At 43.9% G+C, this 23,009-nt stretch overlaps 1 protein-coding gene across 5 annotated transcripts in view; it reads left to right on the top strand.

Moving 5' to 3' along the window:
* The window catches only part of LOC115091824, a 424,078-nt gene that overhangs the window by 374,761 nt on the left and 26,308 nt on the right, over positions 1-23,009 (top strand). Inside the window, exon 7 of one of the 5 annotated variants that reach the window (XM_029602098.1) lies at positions 16,736-16,857. The exons of 3 other annotated variants lie outside the window; for them this stretch is intronic. In XM_029602098.1, the coding sequence (XP_029457958.1) occupies positions 16,736-16,741 (6 nt within the window). In that variant the 3' untranslated portion in view covers positions 16,742-16,857. Of the gene's footprint in view, positions 1-10,764; positions 11,916-16,735; positions 16,858-23,009 lie in introns of those variants that run through there. One more of the 5 variants, XM_029602089.1, reaches the window with a different exon arrangement.

The raw sequence follows: 23,009 nt of genomic DNA, 5'->3' as shown, positions 1-23,009 counted from the left end.
AGTGCACAGTGAGGCTCCAAGTTCTCACCGGAGAACCCTGAACCTCTCTTCAACCACGTCTTCCTACTGTCCCTAATTCTTTCCCTTTAATTACTGGGACCTTTTGTAACTTCTTTACAATATCTACAGGCTCGCCACCTGCATCCCATACCTCTGCCAATCCCATATTCATTGCCCATTCCTGTGCCGGGATTTTAACACCCACAGGGGTAACAGGTTCGGATGGCTGCTTCGTTTTCTTTTTAAATAAAGCCATCCCACCCTCGTCGCCAAATGTAAGGAATCAGGTAGGCGAGAATAAGATAAAAGTATTTATTGGTATACAATCTTAAGTCCAAGTATTAAAAGTATCTAAGCATATACAGTTCTAAGCATAAGCATATACATCTGTATCCATGCACAATATTTCGGCCAATACTCACTACACCCTTTTCATCATCAGCCTGGCAAGGAGAGAGCACATCACAGGCGAAAAAAAGGGGTCTTCACTTTGTACGTCTACAAAGGACAAAAACATCACTTTGCTCTTCTGCAAAGGAATTCTCTTTCTCTCTCAGTTTGTCGTCCAAAGTTACCTTTCTTTTATAGTCTACTGTATGCCAGGTGCAAACTTATTTATGCCAGGACAGGATTGCTCACTATCTGTTCTTGCAGTTCAAGGATAGGTCATCTCCATTCCAGGCCGAATGTCAGTGCTGCAGCTGATTCTGCAATATCCCTTACACCCTACTACCCCTAACTTATCAGCTAGATATTCACTTGGATGCAGCTCCATCACTGCTTTCTACATTAATGGTGGGGGTGGAAGGGAAATAGAACCAAGAGCTAAGAGAAACAGATAAGTATGAGAGAAAAAAGTGTGTGAAGCTTGCTGGGCAGACTGGATGGGCCATTTGGTCTTCTTCTGCCGTCATTTCTATGTTTCTATGTTTCATTATGAATACTGGCAGCAGACAGCCCGAGTGCAGGAGATCGCTCCAGGACTCCCGCAGGAGCACCAGGGACTTTTGGCAAGTCTTGGAGGGGTCAGGAGGGTGGGTGGTTGTAGTAAATTAAATTTAAAGGGTTGGGATGGGGTTTTGTTTGGGAAACGAATACATATGTAACTAATGAACGGATCGGGGTCCCCCGAGAACGGATGCAATGGATTTGGGTCCCGACGAATACGAATACCGAATGGGATAAATCTGTCCCTGCTGGCACATCCCTACAGGGCATTGGACTACTTCCGACAGGGTGTACTTCTCCTCCTCCAAATCAGCACACCCCCATCAAAATTGACAGCGTGGTAAGTGCTGCTTTACTAAGTTAAAAAGCAGTGTGCTCCCCCCCCCCCCCCCCGAATGAGAAACATTGCCAGTGGGGCTGCTCTACTTTTGCACTTACTAAGACCACTGTCGATTTTGATGGGGCTGCACCACTTTTATTTTGCTGAGGACCCGCTGACCACTTTCCTTGGTACCTTTTGGTAGCAACGCCTATGGCCATGGCCATATTGGCCATAGGCATGCTACAGTTCTGATTAATCAGTCTTATTTTATCTAAGAATACCACTTTCTTGATTTATATAGGATCTGCAAAAAAAAAATCATGACCTTTCTGGATTAACAATAATCTTCTCTCCTCCTGGCTAAAGCATCCTAAGCTAAGTTTAAAAATGTCTCTGTGTACATGTAAAAAGTCTCCTACCCTTCCAACCATGTGGCTTACTAGGTAATGGTATGCATCAGGAGTATTTCTGAAGTGAGACCCCATGTTATTTGATGTAGACTGCAGCTAGGCAGTCTGAGAAGAATCCCTAGGAGAGACACACGGAACAGGAACACTGGAACTGGACACAAACAGAACATTGGAAACTGAACTATAAAGCAGGAAGCTTACCCATTTCCTATACATGGATGACATACAAATTCTCATCCCCATAACGGATACCTTTCACAAGACCATGGCCTACTGGAATAAATGCCTCTCAACCATCAACGATCTTCTAACCAGCCTCAACCTGGTTCTAAATACTAACAAAACGGAAATCCTTATAATCGCACCGGAAAAATCTACCCTGCCTACCTCCAGCAATTCTCCAGACACCTCAGGATACACCACCTAACCGCAAGTCAGAGATCTGGGTGTAATCCTAGACAACAGATTCAGCCTCAATAAATTCGTAAACAACACTACTAAAGAATGCTTCTTTAAATTACAAGTTTTAAAGAAACTAAAGCCACTTCTACGCTACAGAGATTTCCGCACAGTACTCCAAGCCATCATTCTCCCGAAACTAGACTATTGCAATTCACTCCTGGTGGGACTTCCCGCCTGCTCCACCAAATCCCTCCAGATGGTCTTGAATGCCACAGCAAGAATTCTCACCAACGCCAAAAAAAAAGACCACATCACCCCGATCCTCCAGCACCTCCATTGGCTTCCCATTAAATACAGGATACAGTTCAAAAGCAGCATGATGATTCATAAGGCCCTACATAGCATATCCCCACTCAACTTAACCTTCAAGCTGCAACTACATACTTCTAAAAAGCCGACTAGAAGGGCATACCAAAACAGATTGATTACCCAGCCCGCAAAATCCGCCCTGAGAAAACGCGCTCTATCCACAGCGGGCCCGTCTCTCTGGAATTCTCTACCACCAGACCTCCGCCTTGAGCCATGCCATACTACTTTTAAGGCGAAACTCAAGACTTGGCTCTTCCTTCAAGCATTCCCAGAGAGCTAAGAACTAGAAGAAAAACATCCCCTGTCCTATGGCTTTAATGTATTGTTCTCTGCCTTATTTATTATTATTATTTACCTTATTTATGTGTTTAAAGTTGAGCTTAATTTGTTTTCTTCTTTATTATAGATCAATTGTTTGATATGTTCCATGATTTGTTCCATGTAAACTGCCACCCGGCGGTAGTTATCTCTGTTACCTGTGAACCGGAGTGATATGTATTGTATACAGGAACTCCCGGTATATAAAAACCAAAAAATAAATAAATAAATAAAATGTACAGAAGAGCTGTAAACAAGTACAAGTGCAGGAATCTTGGAACAGGATACTTTTAACTAGAACAAGGCTTTGATACTTAGACAAGGCAAGACTTGGAAATCAGGAAACAAACGCTTTTGCAGGGCAGATACCATGATGGCTGTTGAACCAGCACTGTATATTTTCTGAGCTTGCCTTATATACTGCTGAGAATAAGAGTCATACCCAGTGCTGGTCCAATAGTACGGCTGTAGGGGCATGTCTGACCCTCCCAGGAAACAGGACAAATATTCTAGAATTCCTCGAAAAAATGAAAAACCTTCACAGCTTCATGGTAGGTCCACAGTCTGTTGACCCTGACAATATCTCTGTCATATCTCCCCTCCCTTGCCTTTTTTCTAGGGCAGGGCTTCCCAAACTGTGGGTTGGGACTTCAAATGGGGTAACAAAATCTTTAGCTGGGGTCACCTCACATGGCAGCACACTTCAGATGCCAGCATTATTAGTGGAAGTCAGAGGTGGGGCCTGTAAGCCAGCATGCACTAGCCCACAAGCCTGTACTAATTTTCATTAGTAATGCTGCTGCCACTTGCAGATCACCAAGTGGGCTTGGGGCAGCCATGAGGCAAGGAGAGGGCTGAATATGCATAGACTAGTGGAGATTGCCACTTCCTCTCTTTCCTCATCCACCCCTAAACCTACCTAAGAGAAAAACATCATCCCCTCTGATCAGCCTGCCCTCTCTTCCCACCAGGGCCCAAAGAAAAATGTTGCCTCTGAACCTGCCCATGGGAGTGTTTGAAGCGGGGGCTATTTGAAGGGAGAGATGTGAAGGAAGGAGGGGTTTGGAGGCTGGATAAGGTAGAGAGGGATTGACTGTGGTGCGTGAGAGGGGGAATGACAATCAGTTGTGGATTATAAGAAGGGTTTAGGGGTGAGAGGATCAGCTGGAGGATAGAAAATGGCTAGAGGGCATGAATGAGGGTTTCAGCTTAGGAAGTGAGAGGAATGGATGTTGGGAGAGGGGAGTATACTGGAGGGGAGGAGGTCCTCTGGAGGGGGTGGAGGTTAAGAGAGGGTGGTGGATGCCTGGAATGCCCTTCCGGAGGAAGTGGTGAAGACCAGAACTGTGAAGGACTTCAAAGGGGCATGGGATAAACACTGTGGATCCATAAAGTCTAGAGGACGTGAATGAAGAGTGGGTGACTCGCGGGAATGACGGCTACTACCTGGACATAATACCTTTATTCAATAAACATACACACGGTTAATGCGACTCCAACATTGCTCTAAGACCCCAACATTGCTCTAAGCTTCAACGGCAAGAGGAAATGTGGAAAAAAGGATTTGCATTCACAAAAAAGCGGGGAGTAGCTTGCTTGTTACGACGGTTACTACCCCAAACCAAATAAGCCTGATACTTCACTTTCAATGCATATCCAGCATAACTCTCTGCTTCAACGGCAGGGGGGATGAAGAAAAGTGGATCTATACACAGACAACAACCAACAAGGACTGAATTACATAGTTTGGGTAAACAAATAAGCATGGGTGTAGCTTGCTTATTGCGGTGGTTACTACCCTAACTAATTAAGCTAGATATTTCACTTAGATGCAGGTCCAACACTGCTCTCTACATTAATGGTGGGGGTGGAAGGGAAATAGAACCAAAAGGTTACTAAGAGCCAAGAGTAACAGATAAGTATGAGAAAAAACAAAAAGAAAAAAAAGTGTGAAACTTGCTGGGCAGACTGGATGGGCCATTTGGTCTTCTTCTGCCATAATTTCTATGTTTCTATAAGATCGACTGGAAAGGATGGAAGTTGAATGAGGGGTAAGCTGGAATGTAGGGAGATGAGGAGTGATTGTTGGAGGCAAAACAGACCCCTGCTAATTTGTTTTGGTCATCCTCTGGGGTCATGTGACTTTTCCAGTGCTAAAGTTTTCAAGTGGTCACATTGGCTAAAGCTTTGGGAAGCCCTGCTCTAGGGTATACATGTTTTGATCTTTAAGTCTGTCCCCATATGCTTTACAAAGGTGATAACTGACCATTTTAGTAGCCACCATCTGGACTGACTCCATCTGATTTATATCCTTTTGAAGGTGTAGCCTTCAGAAATGTACAGAGTATTCCAAATGGGGTCTCATTAGGGACTTATACAGGGGGCAACATCAACTCCTCTTTATGTGCTGACCATTTCCTATGAACCCAAGTATCATTCAGGCTTTTCCCTTCACCTTATTCATCTACTTGACCATCTTGAGATCATCAGATTTGCTCACCATCAGATCCCACCATTGAAGAATTTCACCCCCTAGACTGTACAGCTCCCTTGGGTTTTTACAGCCCAAATGCATGACTGCATTTTTAGCACTAAATCTTTGCTGCCAGACTCTCATAAGAACATAAGAAATTGCCATGCTAGGTCAGACCAAGGGTCCATCAAGCCCAGCATCCTGTTTCCAACAGAGGCCAAACCAGACCACAAGAACCTGGCAATTATCCAAACACTAAGAAGATCCCATGCTACTGATGCAATTAATAGCAGTGGCTATTCCCTAAGTAAACTTGCTTAATAGCCATTAATGGACTTCTCCTCCAAGAACTTATCCAAACCTTTTTTGAACCCAGCTACACTAACTGCACTAACCACATCTTCTGGCAACAAATTCCAGTTTAATTGTGCGTTGAGTGAAAAAGAACTTTCTCCAATTAGTTTTAAATGTGCCACATGCTAACTTCATGGAGTGCCCCCTAGTCTTTCTATTATCCAAAAGAGTAAAAAAGTGATTCACATCTACCCGATTCTAGACCTCTCATGATTTTAAACACCTCTATCATATCCCCCCTCAGCCGTCTCTTCTCCAAGCTGAAAAGTCCTAACCTCTTTAGTCTTTCCTTATAGGGGAGCTGTTCCATCCCCTTTATCATTTTGGTTGCCCTTCTCTGTACTTTCTCCATCACAACTATATCTTTTTTGAGATGTGGAGACCAGAATTAACACAGTATTCCAGGTGCGGTCTCACCATGGAACGATATAGAGGGATTATGACATTTTCCGTTTTATTAACCATTCCCTTCCTAATAATTCCTAACATTCTGTTTGCTTTTTTGACTGCTGCAGCACACTGATCCGACAATTTTAAAGTATTATCCACTATGATGCCTAGATCTTTTTCCTGGGTGGTAGCTCCTAATATAGAACCTAACATCGTTTAACTACAGCAAGGGTTATTTTTCCCTATATGCAACACCTTGCACTTGTCCACATTAAATTTCATCTGCCATTTGGATGCCCAATCTTCCAGTCTTGCAAGGTCTTCCTGGAATGTATCACAGTCTGCTTGTGATTTAACTACTCTGAATAATTTTGTATCATCCGCAAATTTGATAACCTCACTCGTCGTATTCCTTTCCAGATCATTTATATATATATTGAAAAGCACCGGTCCAAGTACAGATCCCTGAGGCACTACACTGTTTACCCTTTTCCACTGAGAAAATTGACCATTTAGTCCTACTCTCTGTTTCCTGTCTTTTAACCAGTTTGTAATCCACAAAAGGACATCGCCTCCTATCCCATGACTTTTTAGTTTTCATAGAAGCCTCTCATGAGGGACTTTGTCAAACGCCTTCTGAAAATCCAAATACACTACATCTATCGGTTCACCTTTATCCACATGTTTATTAACCCCTTCAAAAAAATGAAGCAGATTTGTTAGGCAAGACTTCCCTTGGGTAAATCCGTGTTGACTGTGTTCCATTAAATCATGTCTTTCTATATGCTCTACGATTTTGATCTTGAGAATAGTTTCCACTATTTTTCCCGGCACTGAAGTTAGGCTCACTGGTCTATAGTTACCCGGATCACCCCTGGAGCCTTTTTTAAATATTGGGGTTACATTGGCCACCCTCCAGTCTTCAGGTACAATGGATGATTTTAATGATAGGTTACAAATTTTAACTAATAGATCAGAAATTTCATTTTTGAATTCCTTCAGTACCCTAGGATGCATACCATCCGGTCCAGGTGATTTGCTACTCTTTAGTTTGTCAATCTGGTCTACTACATCTTCCAGGTTCACAGTGATTTCGTTCAGTTCGTCTGACTCATCACCCCTGAAAACCATCTCCGGAACAGGTATCTCCTCAACATCCTCATTAGTAAACACAGAAGTAAAAAATTCATTTAGTTTTTCTGCAATGGCCTTATCTTCCCTAAGAGCCCCTGTAACCCCTCTGTCATCTAATGGTCCAACCGACTCCCTCACAGGTTTCTTGCTTTAGATATATTTTTAAAAGTTTTTATTATGAGTTTTTGCTTCTATGGCCAACTTCATTTCAAATTCTCTCTTTGCCTGTCTTATCAATGTTTTACACTTAACTTGACAATGCTCATGTTTTATCCTGTTTTCTTCAGATGGATCCTTCTTCCAATTTTTGAAGGATGTTTTTTTTGGCTAAAATAGCCTCTTTCACCTCACCATTTCACCATAGCGGTAATTGTTTTGCCTTCCTTCAACCTTTCTTAATGCGTGGAATACATAAGGACTGCGCCTCTAGGATTGTATTTTTAAACAGTGTCCAAGCCTTTTGAACACTTTTAACCTTTGCAGCTGCACCTTTCAGTTTTTTTTAAGTATTTTCCTCATTTTATCAAAGTTTCCCTTTTTAAAATTTAGTGTTAGAGCTGCAGATTTACTTATTGTCCCCCTTCCAGTTATTAGTTTAAATTTGATCATGTTATGATCACTGTTGCCAAGTGGCCCCTCCACCGTTACCTCTCTCACCAAATCCTGCATTCCACTAATAATTAAATCTAAAATAGCTCCCTCTCTTGTTGGTTCCTGAACCAATTGCTCCATGAAGCAATCATTTATTACATCCAGGAACTTTATGTCTCTAGCAAGTCCTGATGTTACATTTACCCAGTCATTTACCCAGTCAATATTGGGGTAATTGAAATCTCCCATTATTATTGCACTGCCAAATTGGTTTGCTTCCCTGATTTCTCTTAGCATTTCATCATCTGTCTGACCATTTTGTCCAGGTGGACGGTAGTATACTTCTATCACTATACTCTTACCCAACACACATGGGATTTCTACCCATATAGATTCTACTGAGCATTTAGTCTCTTGTATGATCTTTATCCTGTTGGACTCTATACCCTCCCGGATATAAAGTGCCACACCCCCGCCAAGTTGATCCTCCCTATCATTGCGATATAATTTGTACGCTGATATAGCACTGTCCCATTGAAATAATTGGCATCAAAGAAACTTGGTGGAAGGAGGATAACCAATCTCATCATTTGCTGCTATACACTCTAACTCTCCCATCTTACTTCTTAGACTTCTGGCATTGGCATGCAGACATTTCAAAGTGTGTTTTTTTTTTGTTTGTTTTAACAACCTGCTTTTCAGTTGTTGGGATATTTTGGAAATCATTAGCTTTGGTAATATTTTACATATAGGCATATGAACTATGTTTTCTTTTAATGGAACCTCTCTGTTGGGATGCCCTAACTCTCCTGTTTCATTAGTATCCTTCAAGGATACATTTCTCCAAACCTTGCACTGCTGAGTGATTGTCGGCTTTCCCCCTTGTTCTAGTTTAAAAGCTGCTCTATCTCCTTTTTGAAAGTTAGTGCCAGCAGCTTGGTTCCACTCTGGTTAAAGTGGAGCCCATCCTTTCGGAAAAGTCTCCCCTTTCCCCAAAAGTTTCCCCAGTTCCTTAGAAAGCTGAATCCCTCTTCCCTGCACCATCGTCTCATCCACTCATTGAAACTCTGGAGCTCTGCCTACCTCTGGGGACCTGCAAGTGAAACAGGAAGCATTTCAGAGAATGCCACCCTGGAGGATCTGGATTTTAGCTTCCCACCTAAAATCCTAAATTTGGCTTTCAGAACCTCTCAGCATTCCTCAAGTTTTGTTAGAATCCTGTGTTCGTTTTCCAAACTTTCCTGGCTATTTACCCTATTACAAATTTTGGTAGGGTTGTGCATTCATTTTTTCATTTTTGTTTACAGTGTGCACCAGTTCTTTTTATTATTCAGTTTGTTTTTTAAAAAATGAAATGAAAAAAAATAAACAAAGAAAACAAAAAGAAAAGAAAACCAAATATTTTCTGGATACACATCCCCATAGTCCTTCTGCAATATTACTTATGAAAATGTTGAAAAGAACCAGTCCACTAGCAAAGCCCCTTCTTCGGTGTGAGCTCCATTTATCATTACATTTTTTCACCTCCCACTCAATTTCTAACCCAGTAAGTGAGCACCAAGGGTGCTCAGTTTATTTATAAGCCGCCTATGCAGAACCATGTCAAATGCCTTACTAAAATCCAAATACATTGCATCTTTCGCTTTGCTTTGATTCAACCCTCTAATCACCCAGTCAAAGAAATTGATCAAATTTGTCTAACAAGACCTACCTCTGGTAAAACCATGCAGTCTCAGATCTTGTAGTACATTGGCATCCAGAAACTGCACTATCTTCTGTTTTAGTAACGATTCCATTAATTTTTTCACAATGGTCAGGCTAACTGGCTTGTAGTTTCCAGCCTCTTCCTTACTTCCACTTTCATGAAGAAAAAGCTCATCCACCTGTCTTCAGTACTCTGGAGCTACTCCTGCCTCTAAAGAAGCATTAAAAGGTTAGCCAGTGGAGATGCCAGAACTTCTCTAAGTTCCCTTAAAACTCTTCGATGTATCCCATCTGGCCCCATCACTGTATCTACTTTTAGCTTAGCTAGTTCCTCATGACTATACTTTTCTGAAAATTGTTTGAGGTTTATCTCATTTCCAATATTATTTCTATCAGTTTTCTGTTGTTTTGCTCCTGGCCCTTTCTCAAGGAACAATGAACAGAAAAATTTGTTAAGCATTTCCACTTTTTCCTCATCAGCTTTTACATATTTGGAGTGAAGGAGTAGCCTGGTGGTTAAAGCACCAAGCTGAGAACTAAGGTTTAAAATCCTGCTTCTCCTACTGATGTGTCTTGTGACCTTGAGTAAGTCACTTCATCCTTCATTGTCTCAAATACTAACTTAGGGTCTCATTCACTAAACTACATTAGATCATTTACTGTGTGATAAATGCTGATTTCGTGCAATAAATGTCCTAACAGTGATAGCACAAGGATATCAATATTGAAAAGCCATTTCGATGGAAAACTCACAAGTTATCCATCTAAATAGCTAATGTGGCATGTTCAGTTGCTTATCCAGCTAAATTATAGCCGGATAACTACTTATCCAACTATAATTTAGCCATATAAAAAGGGGGACTATCCTAGCCGAATATCAGATGTATCCAGCTAGCTAGTCCATTACCTGCTATTAAGTTCACTTAGAGAATAGCCACTGCTATTAGCAATGGTAACATGGAATAGACTTAGTTTTTGGGTACTTGCCAGGTTCTTATGGCCTGGATTGGCCACCATTGGAAACAGGATGCTGGGCTTGATGGACCCTTGGTCTGACGCAGTATGGCATTTTCTTATGTTCTTAGGTTAGCCAGATAACTTTAGACTTGCTTCAAAGGCCGCATAACTAAAAAACCTACCTGGTTATATTCAAACTTAATCAGCTCCTCCCACCCCCAAGTAGTAAAAATCCCAGGGAATCTACACAGACCTCCTGTCCCACATCCCCAGCACCCTTGCTGGTGAGCCATTTTTGAAATAAAATAAAAATGCACTTTGTCTATCTTGGGTGCGGCTAACCAAAAGGTTGGGAATTAATAAACAGTGTGCTTATTTTCTCCCCATTATAGGGAATGATGATTTTTCACCTGGATCCCAATCACGCTCCTTCATGGAATGGTTAGCCAAGGGTGTTCAGCATCTGGGGCATCTGCTCACTCCTGAAGGTCAGATATTAGACTGGGCAGATTTCGCCCATCTTTATGAATTGGGGGCGAGCCACATTTTTCCCTACTTCCAAATCCGACACTATATTACTTCTTTACCAGAGGTCTCTAAACTCCTGAGGAGTTTTTGGCTTTGGATCAGGTGTTCCACTTTAAAGGTTCAAAGATACCCTCGTTGTCTACTTACTATAAATATCTTCGCCAGAAGATGCGGACGGATGTCACTTCCACACTGGCAACTCGATGGACTCAAGACCGGGACTTTGAAATGACTCCTTCAATACTACAACGCTGTTTCCGACAGGTATCCAGGATCTCGAATACTGTATATTATAGAGAGATGCAATTTAAATTTTTAAGCCGCGCGTATGTATCCCCCCAGGTGGCTTGCCAATTGACTTTACAATCCTCTGCGTCCTGTCTACGTTGCCCAACTAAGATGGGCACTCTATCACATGTTTTTTGGTCTTGCCCTCTGGTAAGTCGTTTTTGGTGCAGAGTGGCCGAGTATCTAGCGGAACTTCTAGATGTGGCCTTTCCCATTTCCCCAATGTGGTTGTTGTTTAGATGCATTTCCCCTATTCGAATTCGAGATCCTGGATCACGTCTTCTTTTACAAAAAGCTGGTTTGGTGGGAAAGAAGGTGATCCTTTCCACTTGGCGCTCCGCACACCCTCCTTCATATTGGGCATGGAGAAATCACTTTCACGCACTTATGGAGATGGAAAATATGGCATCCCGACACGCTCCGCGTCGAAGACAACTTTTTCTTCAGATTTGGCAAGCTTATATACAGCACTTATCACCTCGTGCTCGTAGTTTGGTTGTGAATGACTGACTTCTGGTTGGACTGGCAATACCAATAGACTTCTTTTTCACTTTTGTTTGTTTGTTTCGATTTGGATTCATCTCACCTGCTGATTGATTTGGGAATGGAATTGGGTGGGTGCAATAAAGGGACTTGGGAATGTTTGGTGGGGAGGGAAATCACATGTTGCTGTTGGGGTTCTACCATCTACAGTTTGGTTATGTTCTATTGATGTTGGGTCAGAACAAATCCCATTAATGCTGTGTTGATATTTCGGTTGTAAGAACAAAACCAATAAAAATTGACTAAAAAAAAAAAATGCACTTTGTCACTTTGGTGTAAGATCTGCCTCCTACTCCCAGCTCCTGCATTTACTAAAAAAAATCGGGACCCAGGAGGCTAAGACCCTGATCCTAACCCACCCCCTGGAATCACTATTACAGACAAAATTATCCCTGGTGGTACAGTAGACTCCCCTCACCCCTGTACCTCTCTCTTACATATAAAAAGATCCCTACTGATGTAGTGGACTTCCCTACCTGAGCTCACACTCTTTACCCCCCTCCCACCCTTACTCATCAAGATATTTCTTTGCCAGGCCAGATGTTGGCCATTTTAGAAAATGGCCACTGTCGAGCCAGAAGACTAGTGTACGCTCTGGGCCTCCACTAACTCACTAAGAAGTCCTTGATGGTTAAGGAGGAGTCTGGGGATGTGGGCTAGGTTGTGTGTGTGTGGGGGGGGGCATGTGACTATCAGGGATCTTTTTATATGTAAGGGAGGAGTCTGGGGGTAGGGGTCCACTGGACCACCATGGATAATTTTGTCTGTAAGGGGGGCAGCAGGGTTTGTGTTAAGAGGGGGCACCGGCCTTCAGGGATCCTTTTTTTTTTTTTTTAGTAAAGGAGAGGGGTTGGTAGCAGAGCTTGTGGGGGGGGGGGGGAGGACAGAGGGGTTCTTTACTATTTTGGGGCGGCAGCTTTCTCAGGGCCGAGCAGCCCTTTTAAGCAATGGTGGCACCAAATTCCCGGGCCACCATTGCTTGTTGTTTTGGGGGTTTTCACTGCCATGGTATTTTCCCACAGGGAAAAATACAGCAAGAGTCATAAAGCGACATGGTAACTTACTGTGGCTTTGTGATTCCTGCTGCATTTTTCTCTATGGACAAACAGGCAGGAATCAGCATGCAAAGAGTCCTAAGATTGCCGTTGCTGCTGTGCTCCGAGGGAGTGAAGGCCTGCGCGATCGGCGCCCAGACCCTTCGGGGTAAGGCCTCCTTGTCTCCCCTTCCCCCGGCGAGCCCAGCCACCGATCGCGCCTCCTGCCAGCCGTGCCGCCCATCCACGCAGCTCTGGGACCCGCCCACCACCCAGGGGACATCCAATTAGGAGCGGAGAGGGAGGTTTAAATTTAAGTACCTGCAGGCGTCGCGCGCCGAAGGTGCGCGACAAAGGGGCTGGCCCCTTTGTGCGCCCCTTCGTGCAGCCTCTGAGTCTCAAGAAGAAGTAGAAAAGAAAATAAATAAATAAATAAATAAATAAGAAAGAAGGAAAATCATCTCCTGATCTCAACGTTCAGTCACCCCCTCCTTCGGCTGAGAATCTATCGATTACAAACAGAGAGGGTCCCTGGTCAAAAGGAGAGCAGGTACATTCCGAGTCCCACTCCTCTTCCAGAATCCTCTAAACAAACCTCCAGCATCCATCACTCGGACTGCACTCAACCTCTACCATCCATCACTCGGACTACACTCAACCTCTTCCATCCATCACTCGGACTGCACTCAACTTCTTCCATCCATCACTCGGACTGCACTCAACCTCTTCCATCCATCACTCGGACTACACTCAACCTCTTCCATCCATCACTCGGACTGCACTCAACTTCTTCCATCCATCACTCGGACTACACTCAACCTCTTCCATCCATCACTCGGACTGCACTCAACTTCTTCCATCCATCACTCGGACTGCACTCAACCTCTTCCATCCATCACTCGGACTACACTCAACCTCTTCCATCCATCACTCGGACTGCACTCAACCTCTTCCATCCATCACTCGGACTGCACTCAACTTCTTCCATCCATCACTCGGACTGCACTCAACCTCCAGCTTCCATCACTCGGACTAAAAAAAATGCTAAATAAATAAATAAAGATGAAGGTTATACTGTGCAGATCAACTACTGAAACAGACAACCCAGACTTCACCAGTGGAGAGTGGACTTTTGGGTGAAAAGGCTGCGCAGAATTGCTTGTCCAAAGTCACTGTGTCTTCAAGACATTTTGGGGCGGATTTTCAGAGCCCTGCTCGCCTAAATCCACCCAAATCCGGGCGGATTTAGGCGAGCAGGGCCCTGCGCGCTGGTGAGCCTATTTTACATACGCGAGTCCCGGGGCTCTGCGCGCGCCGGTAGGCCTAAGTCCCGGGGTTCTCTGAGGGGGGCGTGTCGGGGGGTGGGCCCGGTCGTCGCGGCGTTTAGGGGGCGTGTCGGCAGCGTTTTGGGGGCGGATATGGGAGCGTGGCCACGGCCCGGGGCGGTCCGGGGGCGTACCCGCCCCCAGGTCGCGTCCCGGCGCGCAAGAGGCCCGCTGGCGCGCGGGGATTTACGCCTCCCAGAGGGAGGCGTAAATCCCCCGACAAAGGTAAGGGGGGGGCTTAGACAGGGCCGGGTGGGTGGGTTAGGTAGGGGAAGGGAGGGGAAGGTGAGGGGAGGGCAAAAGGAAGTTCCCTCCGAGGCCGCTCCGATTTCGGAGCGGCCTCGGAGGGAACGGGGGTAGGCTGCGCGGCTCGGCGCGCGCCGGCTATACAAAATCAATAGCCTTGCGCGCGCCAATCCAGGTTTTTAGCAGATACGCGCGGCTCCGCACGTATCTACTAAAATCCAGCTTACTTTTGCTTGCGCCTGATGCGCCAGCAAAAGTAGGCCAATTCGCGCTATTTGAAAATCTACCCCTTTTTATAGATAGTAGTGGGACATAAAGGTATGACTTGGTGACCAAGTAGCAGCTTTGCAGATATCTTCAATGGAAGTGGCTATGAGATGAGCCCATAAGAACATAAGAAGTACCATGCTGAGTCATATCACAGATCCATTGAGCCCAGCATCCTATCTCCAACAGTAGCCCATCCCACAATACAGATCCAATTTCTTGTTCATTTCCAGCAACAAGTAGTGGGTTTCCTGGAGTCACCTGGTTAATAACAGTTTATGGATTTTTCCTCCAGGAACTTATCCAAACCTTTTTTATATCCATTTATGATAGTTACTGTGAATATTGTTCATTTACCTGACTGCTGCAATGGTCAGGGAGTTCAGATCATTATCTGCTCTTGCAGAGAGTTCAAAAGAATCATTATCTGTGTTCTCCACGCACACAGAGAGTTCCAATTCCGGAGCCTATGCTCTGGGGCAGAAGGCCGGCCCTTCTGTAATAATCCACAACTTCTTGTCTTAATGAATAATTTTTATTAGTAAAATGCAAGAAATGAATATATAATTAGTCTTTCTTAGAAGCATAGTGTATCGAACAGTGACATACTACCTATCCTGTTCTGCTCTCTCGCTTCTCCCCCCCCTAATACAAGATACATTATTGTCTTATATACATGTATGGCTGACTATTTTTTTCTCCTTTGTTTTGGGATGGCTCCCTTATTTGGAGTGGAGAATTACTAAACTTTTACCTAAACTAATGATGTCAAAATACCGTTATTTTGGTAACTCCCTTCTTTCTCCGTTCAGTAGTAGCTCATAAAAACACAACACATTTTTTCTCTTGTGTAAAACTGTTCCATTAATTTCATTATTTAATTATTCAATCCAAGTTATCTTCATTCCCCTCTTGAAGAATTAGCGCTACTAATTCTTCACTCCGGATGGCCCATACCTGGCTGTCTTAGGTTGTCCAGCACTGCCCATCCTAGTGGTGGGCTCACCAGATCTTACCCGTCATTGCCTTAGCATACTGTTTCTACCACCAGGTCTACCACCAGGTTTACTGTATCAGGAGCACATGGCTCTGCATATTGGGTTTGCACAACAGTATAATCCAGGGAGTGAAAGGCATTCTTGGTCAGAGTTGCTGCAGGTATGAGCCAAAGGCATGGGAGACAGAAACATAGCAGTAAGCATAGGGCAAAAAAAATGACAAAACTAGGAAGGCCTCACAAATGACTGCTTAAGCAAGAGAACCAGGAAAAGAGAAGGCATCCTACCAGGGCACTGTTAATCCTTCCTCAAAATACAACATTCTGAACTGTTTAAGCATATAATCTAATCCATGTCAGTTATGAATTAGGAATTGCATTGAAAGCTTTGCAACAAACTGCTGATGAACTTACTGTTTCTATATATATGTCACTACATGCAATACTGATTGCTCAACCTGCAGAAGCTGCTGAATTAGGAATGGCTATTAGAAGATTGCAAAGTATAACTAAGTGCATCTAATAAAGGATAATACTGATTGCAATCTTTGAGCAAAGGCTAATACATTGACTCATAAAAGCAATGGAACAACATCTAAGTAAGGCATAGAGCAAAACAAACACAAAGAGAAAATCAGGCAAGAAGTGGCAACAGTTCAGTTCATATAATGAAGGGTGCAAGATAACTTCCATGGCAAAGGATGGAAAGGACTTGTTGGGATGATTTACAGTTCCTCCTAGTATGGTGTATTTCTTTCTTTGGTCATCGAGGCATAAGTGAGGTGTCTATGTTTATGGATCAAAAACCTAATTCTAATTGATTAATTCAAATTAATGAATTAGTAGAGTTTATAGCCATGATGGAATCTTCTATTTCCCACTTTGTGGTTTAGGCTATTGCAAATAACCTTACAATAAACAACTCAGGTACTCATACATTATATAGAAACATAAATTTCACTGAACTGACACACAAATTCATTCATTACACAAAAGACAAACAACAATTAACACACATTTGAGCTAAAAAATTAGACCAAAAAGTGTTTGGGAAATATTTGGAAAATGTTTGGATCGATCCATGGTAAAACAAAAGTCAGAATTAAAAATTGATTTCTTTTTCATTTTTAAATAGATCTAATTGGGAAACATTTCAGCTTCAAGCATTGCATCTCCCATGGCAGGAAGGCTGTCAATCTGGAAAATATAAAATCTGGCATACGACAAATTTAAAGTAATGGTTACAGTGAAATAAACATTCTGATATTAATTCAGCAAATAGTAGTCATGAAGTTACTTTCTTGTCTCTATTGTTATGCCCCTAGGAGGCATATAGATTAATACTCAGCTTTAGTTTTTGAACAGCAAATCATTGTTAATGTGTGTTTGATTCTATCAAATTGCCTTTATGTCAGAATTACAATTTGGATTTGCAAGAAAAAGGCTTATGGGATGTTTTAGATGTGCCGGTGTGATGACCAAACCTTTATTTATTTATTTTATTTAAGTGTTTTTGTATACTGGGATACATTGGGAACAGCATCTCGGTTCACAGATAACTGAACATAGCAACGAGCTTTACAGAGAACAAGTAACAAAGTGAACGTTAATAAAGGTAACCGTGATAAACCTAAGCGAGTAACACAACAGGCTACATAGAGAACTAGTTACAAACAGGTCGATCCAGTAAGGCCGCGGTAGAAACAATGAGGTAGTGTCAGGCGCACCCTTCCTCCCCGCATGCACAGTTCTCTTCACTAACTCCCCGATACTCTCCTCTAATCGCATGCAAATGCATGCCGCGGCTTTAAAGCGGTAGGGAAGGGTTATGGCCGCGTAACCCATTTTACTGTATAGGCGCTTAATACAGCGCCTATACAGTAACCAGGGTGCGACGGTACCTGTCATTTCAAATGTCATTTCAAATGGCATTTGGAATGACCGGAACCAGGAAGTGTAAAAAAACACGAAAAGTCTTTGTTGCTTCGTCGCTGTGTCTCTCCTCCCGGAGCAGGGCACGAAAGCAGCCTTGCTCCGGGAGGAGGTGAGGCACAGCGGCGAAGACAGACGGGAGAGGAGAAAAAGCAGAGCCGAGCAAAGCGAAAGCGTGCAGCAAGCCGGCGAAATAGACCTGCGAGCAGAGGCAATAGCAGCGGTTCGGTAAGCCTGGCACCCTCCTTGATGTAGTACGTCCCGGATGCCCCCCCCCTCCCCAGCGCGCCCGCCACTACCCCTTTCATCAGCTGCATCCACTGCGACCCGGCAGTCCCGTGAGGCCTACAAAAAAATAAAAAATCCCCGGCTCCCGCACCCCCGCACTGGCCCGCCGACTCTACCCCCCCCCCCCCCCCCTCCTCCCGATCGGCGGCGACGAAAACCAAAGCAATTTTTTTTTTCAAAAAGCAACATCACACATTGCATAAAATAATTTCTCCAGCCTTAAAGCGACTTACTTTTGGGATCTGTCAAGTAAGTCGCAAAAGTAACTTACTTTTCTGAAGCCATCACGATCATAGCTCAAGACGAAGATGGCCGCCTGCACGGGGGAAAGCGTGCAATTGGCCGCTGAAGACGTGAGGTCACGTCTTCAGCTGCCAATTGCACGCTTTCCCCGTGCAGGCGGCCATCTTCGTCTTCGTCCGGAGGAGCTAAGATAATGTTCCTGATGGCTTCAGAAAAGTAAGTTACTTTTGCGACTTACTTTTGGGATCTGTCAAGATCCCAAAAGTAAGTCGCTTTAAGGCTGGAGAAATTATTTTATGCAATGTGTGATGCCGCTTTTTGAAAAAAAATTGCTTTGGTTTTCGTCGCCGCCGATCGGGAGGAGGGGGGAGGGGGGGGTAGAGTCGGCGGGCCAGTGCGGGGGCGCGGGAGCCGGGGATTTTTTATTTTTTTTGTAGGCCTCACGGGACTGCCGGGTCGCAGTGGATGCAGCTGATGAAAGGGGTAGTGGCGGGCGCGCTGGGGAGGGGGGGGCATCCGGGACGTACTACATCAAGGAGGGTGCCAGGCTTACCGAACCGCTGCTATTGCCTCTGCTCGCAGGTCTATTTCGCCGGCTTGCTGCACGCTTTTGCTTTGCTCGGCTCTGCTTTTTCTCCTCTCCCGTCTGTCTTCGCCGCTGTGCCTCACCTCCTCCGGGTCGCAGTGGTAGCATGGCGCTGTGAGGGGGGCGAAAGGGTATATACCCATGAACGGATTTGAGTGGGAGCGCTCTGTGAAGCGGGACATGCCCGTGAGGGGCATAATGGGTGGATGCAGCTGATGAAAGGGGTAGTGGCGGGCACGCTGGGGAGGGGGGGGGGGGGGCATCCGGGACGTACTACATCAAGGAAGGTGCCAGGCTTATTGTTTTATTGTGTTTGAGTATCTTAAGCGGTGTCGATGGATTTGTTACACAGTCCTAACTCCTACTAGGGGGAGGCGGTAAACTAACAGGTTAAGGCCGCGGCAAAACAGCGCGTTCCTAAGGAGATAATATCAGCGCCCGTTACAGTATCGGAGGGGAATAGCTAATTCCTTCATTATACAGCTTTTTCGTTCATTTACATGCTGGGTGCGGAAAGGGTTAGGTGTTTATTTTAGGAAGCGCTAAGGACGCGTGAAACTGGAGACTGTATGGCTGGATGGCCTTACTCGTCTGTATTGTGCGCTCCCAGCACGTTACAGACGGGCAATCTTTAACTGCACGTTACTGGATCGACCTGAAAGTGAACGCTAATATAGGGTAATCATGAATAATTGGAATAGGTGACAGGATAAATTTCACAGAGAATAACTTGTGAAGGGTAAGTTAATAGTGAGTAACAATGTATGATATTGACCAGTGACATGTGAAATCAGGCTTAAGCAGGGAGAGGGAGGCAAAGTGCAAAGAAATACACCTGGAATAGATGGTGGTAGTTGAAAGGTGGAAGGATGCTGGGAAAATAGAGTTGGGTAAGGATAGCAGGGGGAAGGGGATTGGTAGCGGTGAACTAGCTGGAACATACTGAATAAATTGATAATATTTCAAAGGAGAGAAGAGGTGGTAATAGAAAGATTATGAGGGGGATTAAACCTTTAATGCTTTGTCACTGTAAACGAAATTAAACATTCGTGCTAAATCAAGGCTATTATTATTCACGAATCTGTTAAAGGATTGATTCATTGAATGGAGTATTTTATCTTCTCTTGTGAAAACATTTCTCTGCATTCCCATTCCCCCCTCTCACCCCTCTTCTCTCCACTGCTAAGATTTTGCTACTAACTGCCAGTGTCCTTTCAAGTTTTAAACTTTATCACTAGTGATTAACTCCCTTAGGGATTCTGAAACAATATATCTTTTCTGCTAATAAATTAAATACTCAGAGCCTTTCGAATTCTGATTATTATATGAAAATAGCTTCAGATGAGCACATTTTAATATCCAAAATAAAGGCAAACAGTAAAAATGCTTTCTTTTTCAGTCTAAACACCTGTGAAAATGTTTTCATTTATTAACGAAAGTACTGTGAAAATTTCACCCAAAGAATGAAATCCTAATCTGTTCCAACCATGGGATTTTTAATAAAAGTAAAAGGACTAAACATTTTCAAACCAGTGTCTCATCCCTCTTAATCTCCAACACAGTTAACTGTATTCAGGCAAATGAACTAGTATCACTTCTGATTAAGCTTTCTTTAAGTCTGCTGGACAAGTAGCCAAAGAAAATGTTTTACTTGCTCTTTGCTCTCATAAGGGAGAGGGAAAAGATTCTGGGAAGAAAAACTGCCAGTTGCTTAGTAATGCTTTAAACAATTACTAGGGGACTAGGGAACGTGACATAAGGAACTCAAACTTAGAATGCTTAGAAAAGACAAATTACCAACTTTAAGCTGCTATGTAACAGTCAGTAATGAAACAAAAATTCATCAAAAAGTAAATGAAAATACCTACCAAAAATATATACTCAAATGATAGCAAGTGCTCTGTCTTCGCTTACCTCAATCTCATCCCATAATATTCATTACCTGAGGCGTATCTTTCTCAGGGAAATGTGACCTGGTTCTACTTGTGGACCTCATCTAGGAATAGCAGTTTGACATAAAACACACAATGGGAAACATAATCATGACACATTTGTGTAAGGGCGGCAGAGAAAAGCAGTGTTCCACTACTGCAAAAAAAGCAATGACAGGGGCAATAAGATGTGATGGAGCGTTGCCAGGCACCCCCCTTTTCCTAAACCTGGTATTGTGTGATACTGGGATATTATGTGCCACTGGGGCATCTACTCCATCTGCTGTTGTCTCACAACACTTTTCATTCTTTTCAATCTGTCCCTCAATTGTCCTTAAACACTTGTCTAAAGGTTTTAAAGAGGCTGGGTCATCATGCTGATAGCCACAGGCTCCAAATGTTTCATTAATCTGTTCACAGGCTAGGGAATCTAATGATAATAATGATGATTCAGACTCGGGCGCAGACTTCACCCCTATACTCGATTCCATAATGGGAGTACACTGAACTCTACACGTGATATCAACCCAAGCGGAATTCCCTGTAGGCTGATTCAGCAGGGGGATAGTGGGGGTTGGGAGTTGGTGCTTTGAAGTTAAATTAGGAGTATATCCAGCTGCCGTTAGATGGGTCACTAAACTCACTAGCTTTCATCTGTGTCTATGTCTGTACAGCAGGAAATACAGTAGTGTAGGATGGAGGGAGAAAGGGAGGGGGAGCATCGGGAGGTGCAGTGGGAGCTGGGGAAGCTGAAGCTAAAGTCTCCTGCTGAGAGAGAGCGTCTGGATACTGGCATACATTGTCAGAATTCAAATAAATCTTAACTTTTGCTACCGGTGTAAGCATTTCTACCTGTGCTGGTGCTGAAACCATATCTATTATTAGTTTGTCTTGTACAAAGTTTGGCTGCCCCTTATTACCTCTCACCCTTTCCTCCAACAGTCGCTCCAGCTCCATCTTCAGTTTGTCTCTTTCCAGTCTCAGCTCCTCCTCCTTGCTCTGGCTGCACTGGTTCACCAGGGCTTTCAGCAGTTCCAGGACACGGATGATTTTAAATTACAGCTCGGAGACTCTTGACGGTCTGCCCCTGCGAGTCGCCTCCGATCTTCTGCAGATCCCTGCCGATCATGGAGGAGATGTCGTAGACGTCTTCCACTGTCAGCTGGAAGGGATCCTTCTCCAGGGCCAGCTCAAGATCCTCCATGGCGAGTAATCATGTCTCGGGTCACCAATTATGTTCATTTACCTGACCGCTGCGATGGTCAGGGAGTTCAGATCATTATCTGCCCTTGCAGAGAGTTCAAAAGAATCATTATCTGTGTTCTTCACGCACACAGAGAGTTCAATTCCGGTCCTATGCTCTGAGGCAGAAGGCCGGCCCTTCTGTAATAAACCACAACTTCTTGTCTTAATGAATAATTTTTATTAGTAAAATGCAAGAAATGAATATATAATTACTCTTTCTTAGAAGCATAGTGCATCTAACAGTGATGTACTACCTAGCCTGTTCTGCTCTCTCGCTTCTACCCCCCCCCCAAATACAAGATACATTACTGTCTTATATACATGTAAGGCTGACAGCATTTTTTTCTCTTTTGTTTTGGGATGGCTCCCTTATTTGGAGTGGAGAATTACTAAACTTTAACCTAAACTAATGATGTCAAATACCGTTATCTTGGTACACTCCCTTCTTTCCCCATTCAGTAGCTAGGCTTTGAAGTGTCAGCAAGTTTCTACACAAACTGCTTCTGCTTCTCCACCCAAGGTCTGTCTTGCCTGCTCATAAAAACAAAACACATTCTTTTCTCTTGTGCAAAACTGGTCCATTAATTTCATTATTTAATTATTTCATCCAGGTTATCTTCAATATATATCCAAGCAACAAATTCCACAGCTTGATAGTGTGTTGAATAAAAACTATTTTCTTGAATTTCTTTTAAATCCACTACCTGTTTGTAAGTGTTGCGACCATCAGTTCCTGACGGCTTCACTCCGCCTACCTTTCCTTTCTTGCGGCTCCTCCTGTTCTTCACAGATGCCTGGCTGCTGCGACATCCGTCTGCTGTCCTCTCCGGTGTCCCCTGACCGGCTTGGGCGCTGCCTCCTGCCATGTTCTACAGGTACCTTAGGGTGCACGCACCGTGCGACCCTCATACTTATTTCCTCATTGGCACGTTCCTCAGGGGCGTCCCCCTGTCATGACGTCACGCTGCCTAGATATATAAACCTACAGTTTAATGCTAGCCGTTGAGTTGGAAAGGCAGAGTAGCTGGGTTCGGAGAGCAAATCCCATCCATAAGAATCACCCTTGCTAACTTCTATTGGACTCTTTCTGCTAACGGGGTACCCGCTCCTCGGGGGCCTCTTTTGCTTCTTTCAGGTCGCTATCAGGTAACCGGTAGTTGCTCCTCGAGGGCTCATGTTCCCTG

Source organism: Rhinatrema bivittatum, chromosome 1 (genome assembly GCF_901001135.1).
Source record: "Rhinatrema bivittatum chromosome 1, aRhiBiv1.1, whole genome shotgun sequence".
NCBI classification, from domain to species: domain Eukaryota; kingdom Metazoa; phylum Chordata; class Amphibia; order Gymnophiona; family Rhinatrematidae; genus Rhinatrema; species Rhinatrema bivittatum.
This window is presented reverse-complemented; position numbering and strand designations above follow the sequence as displayed.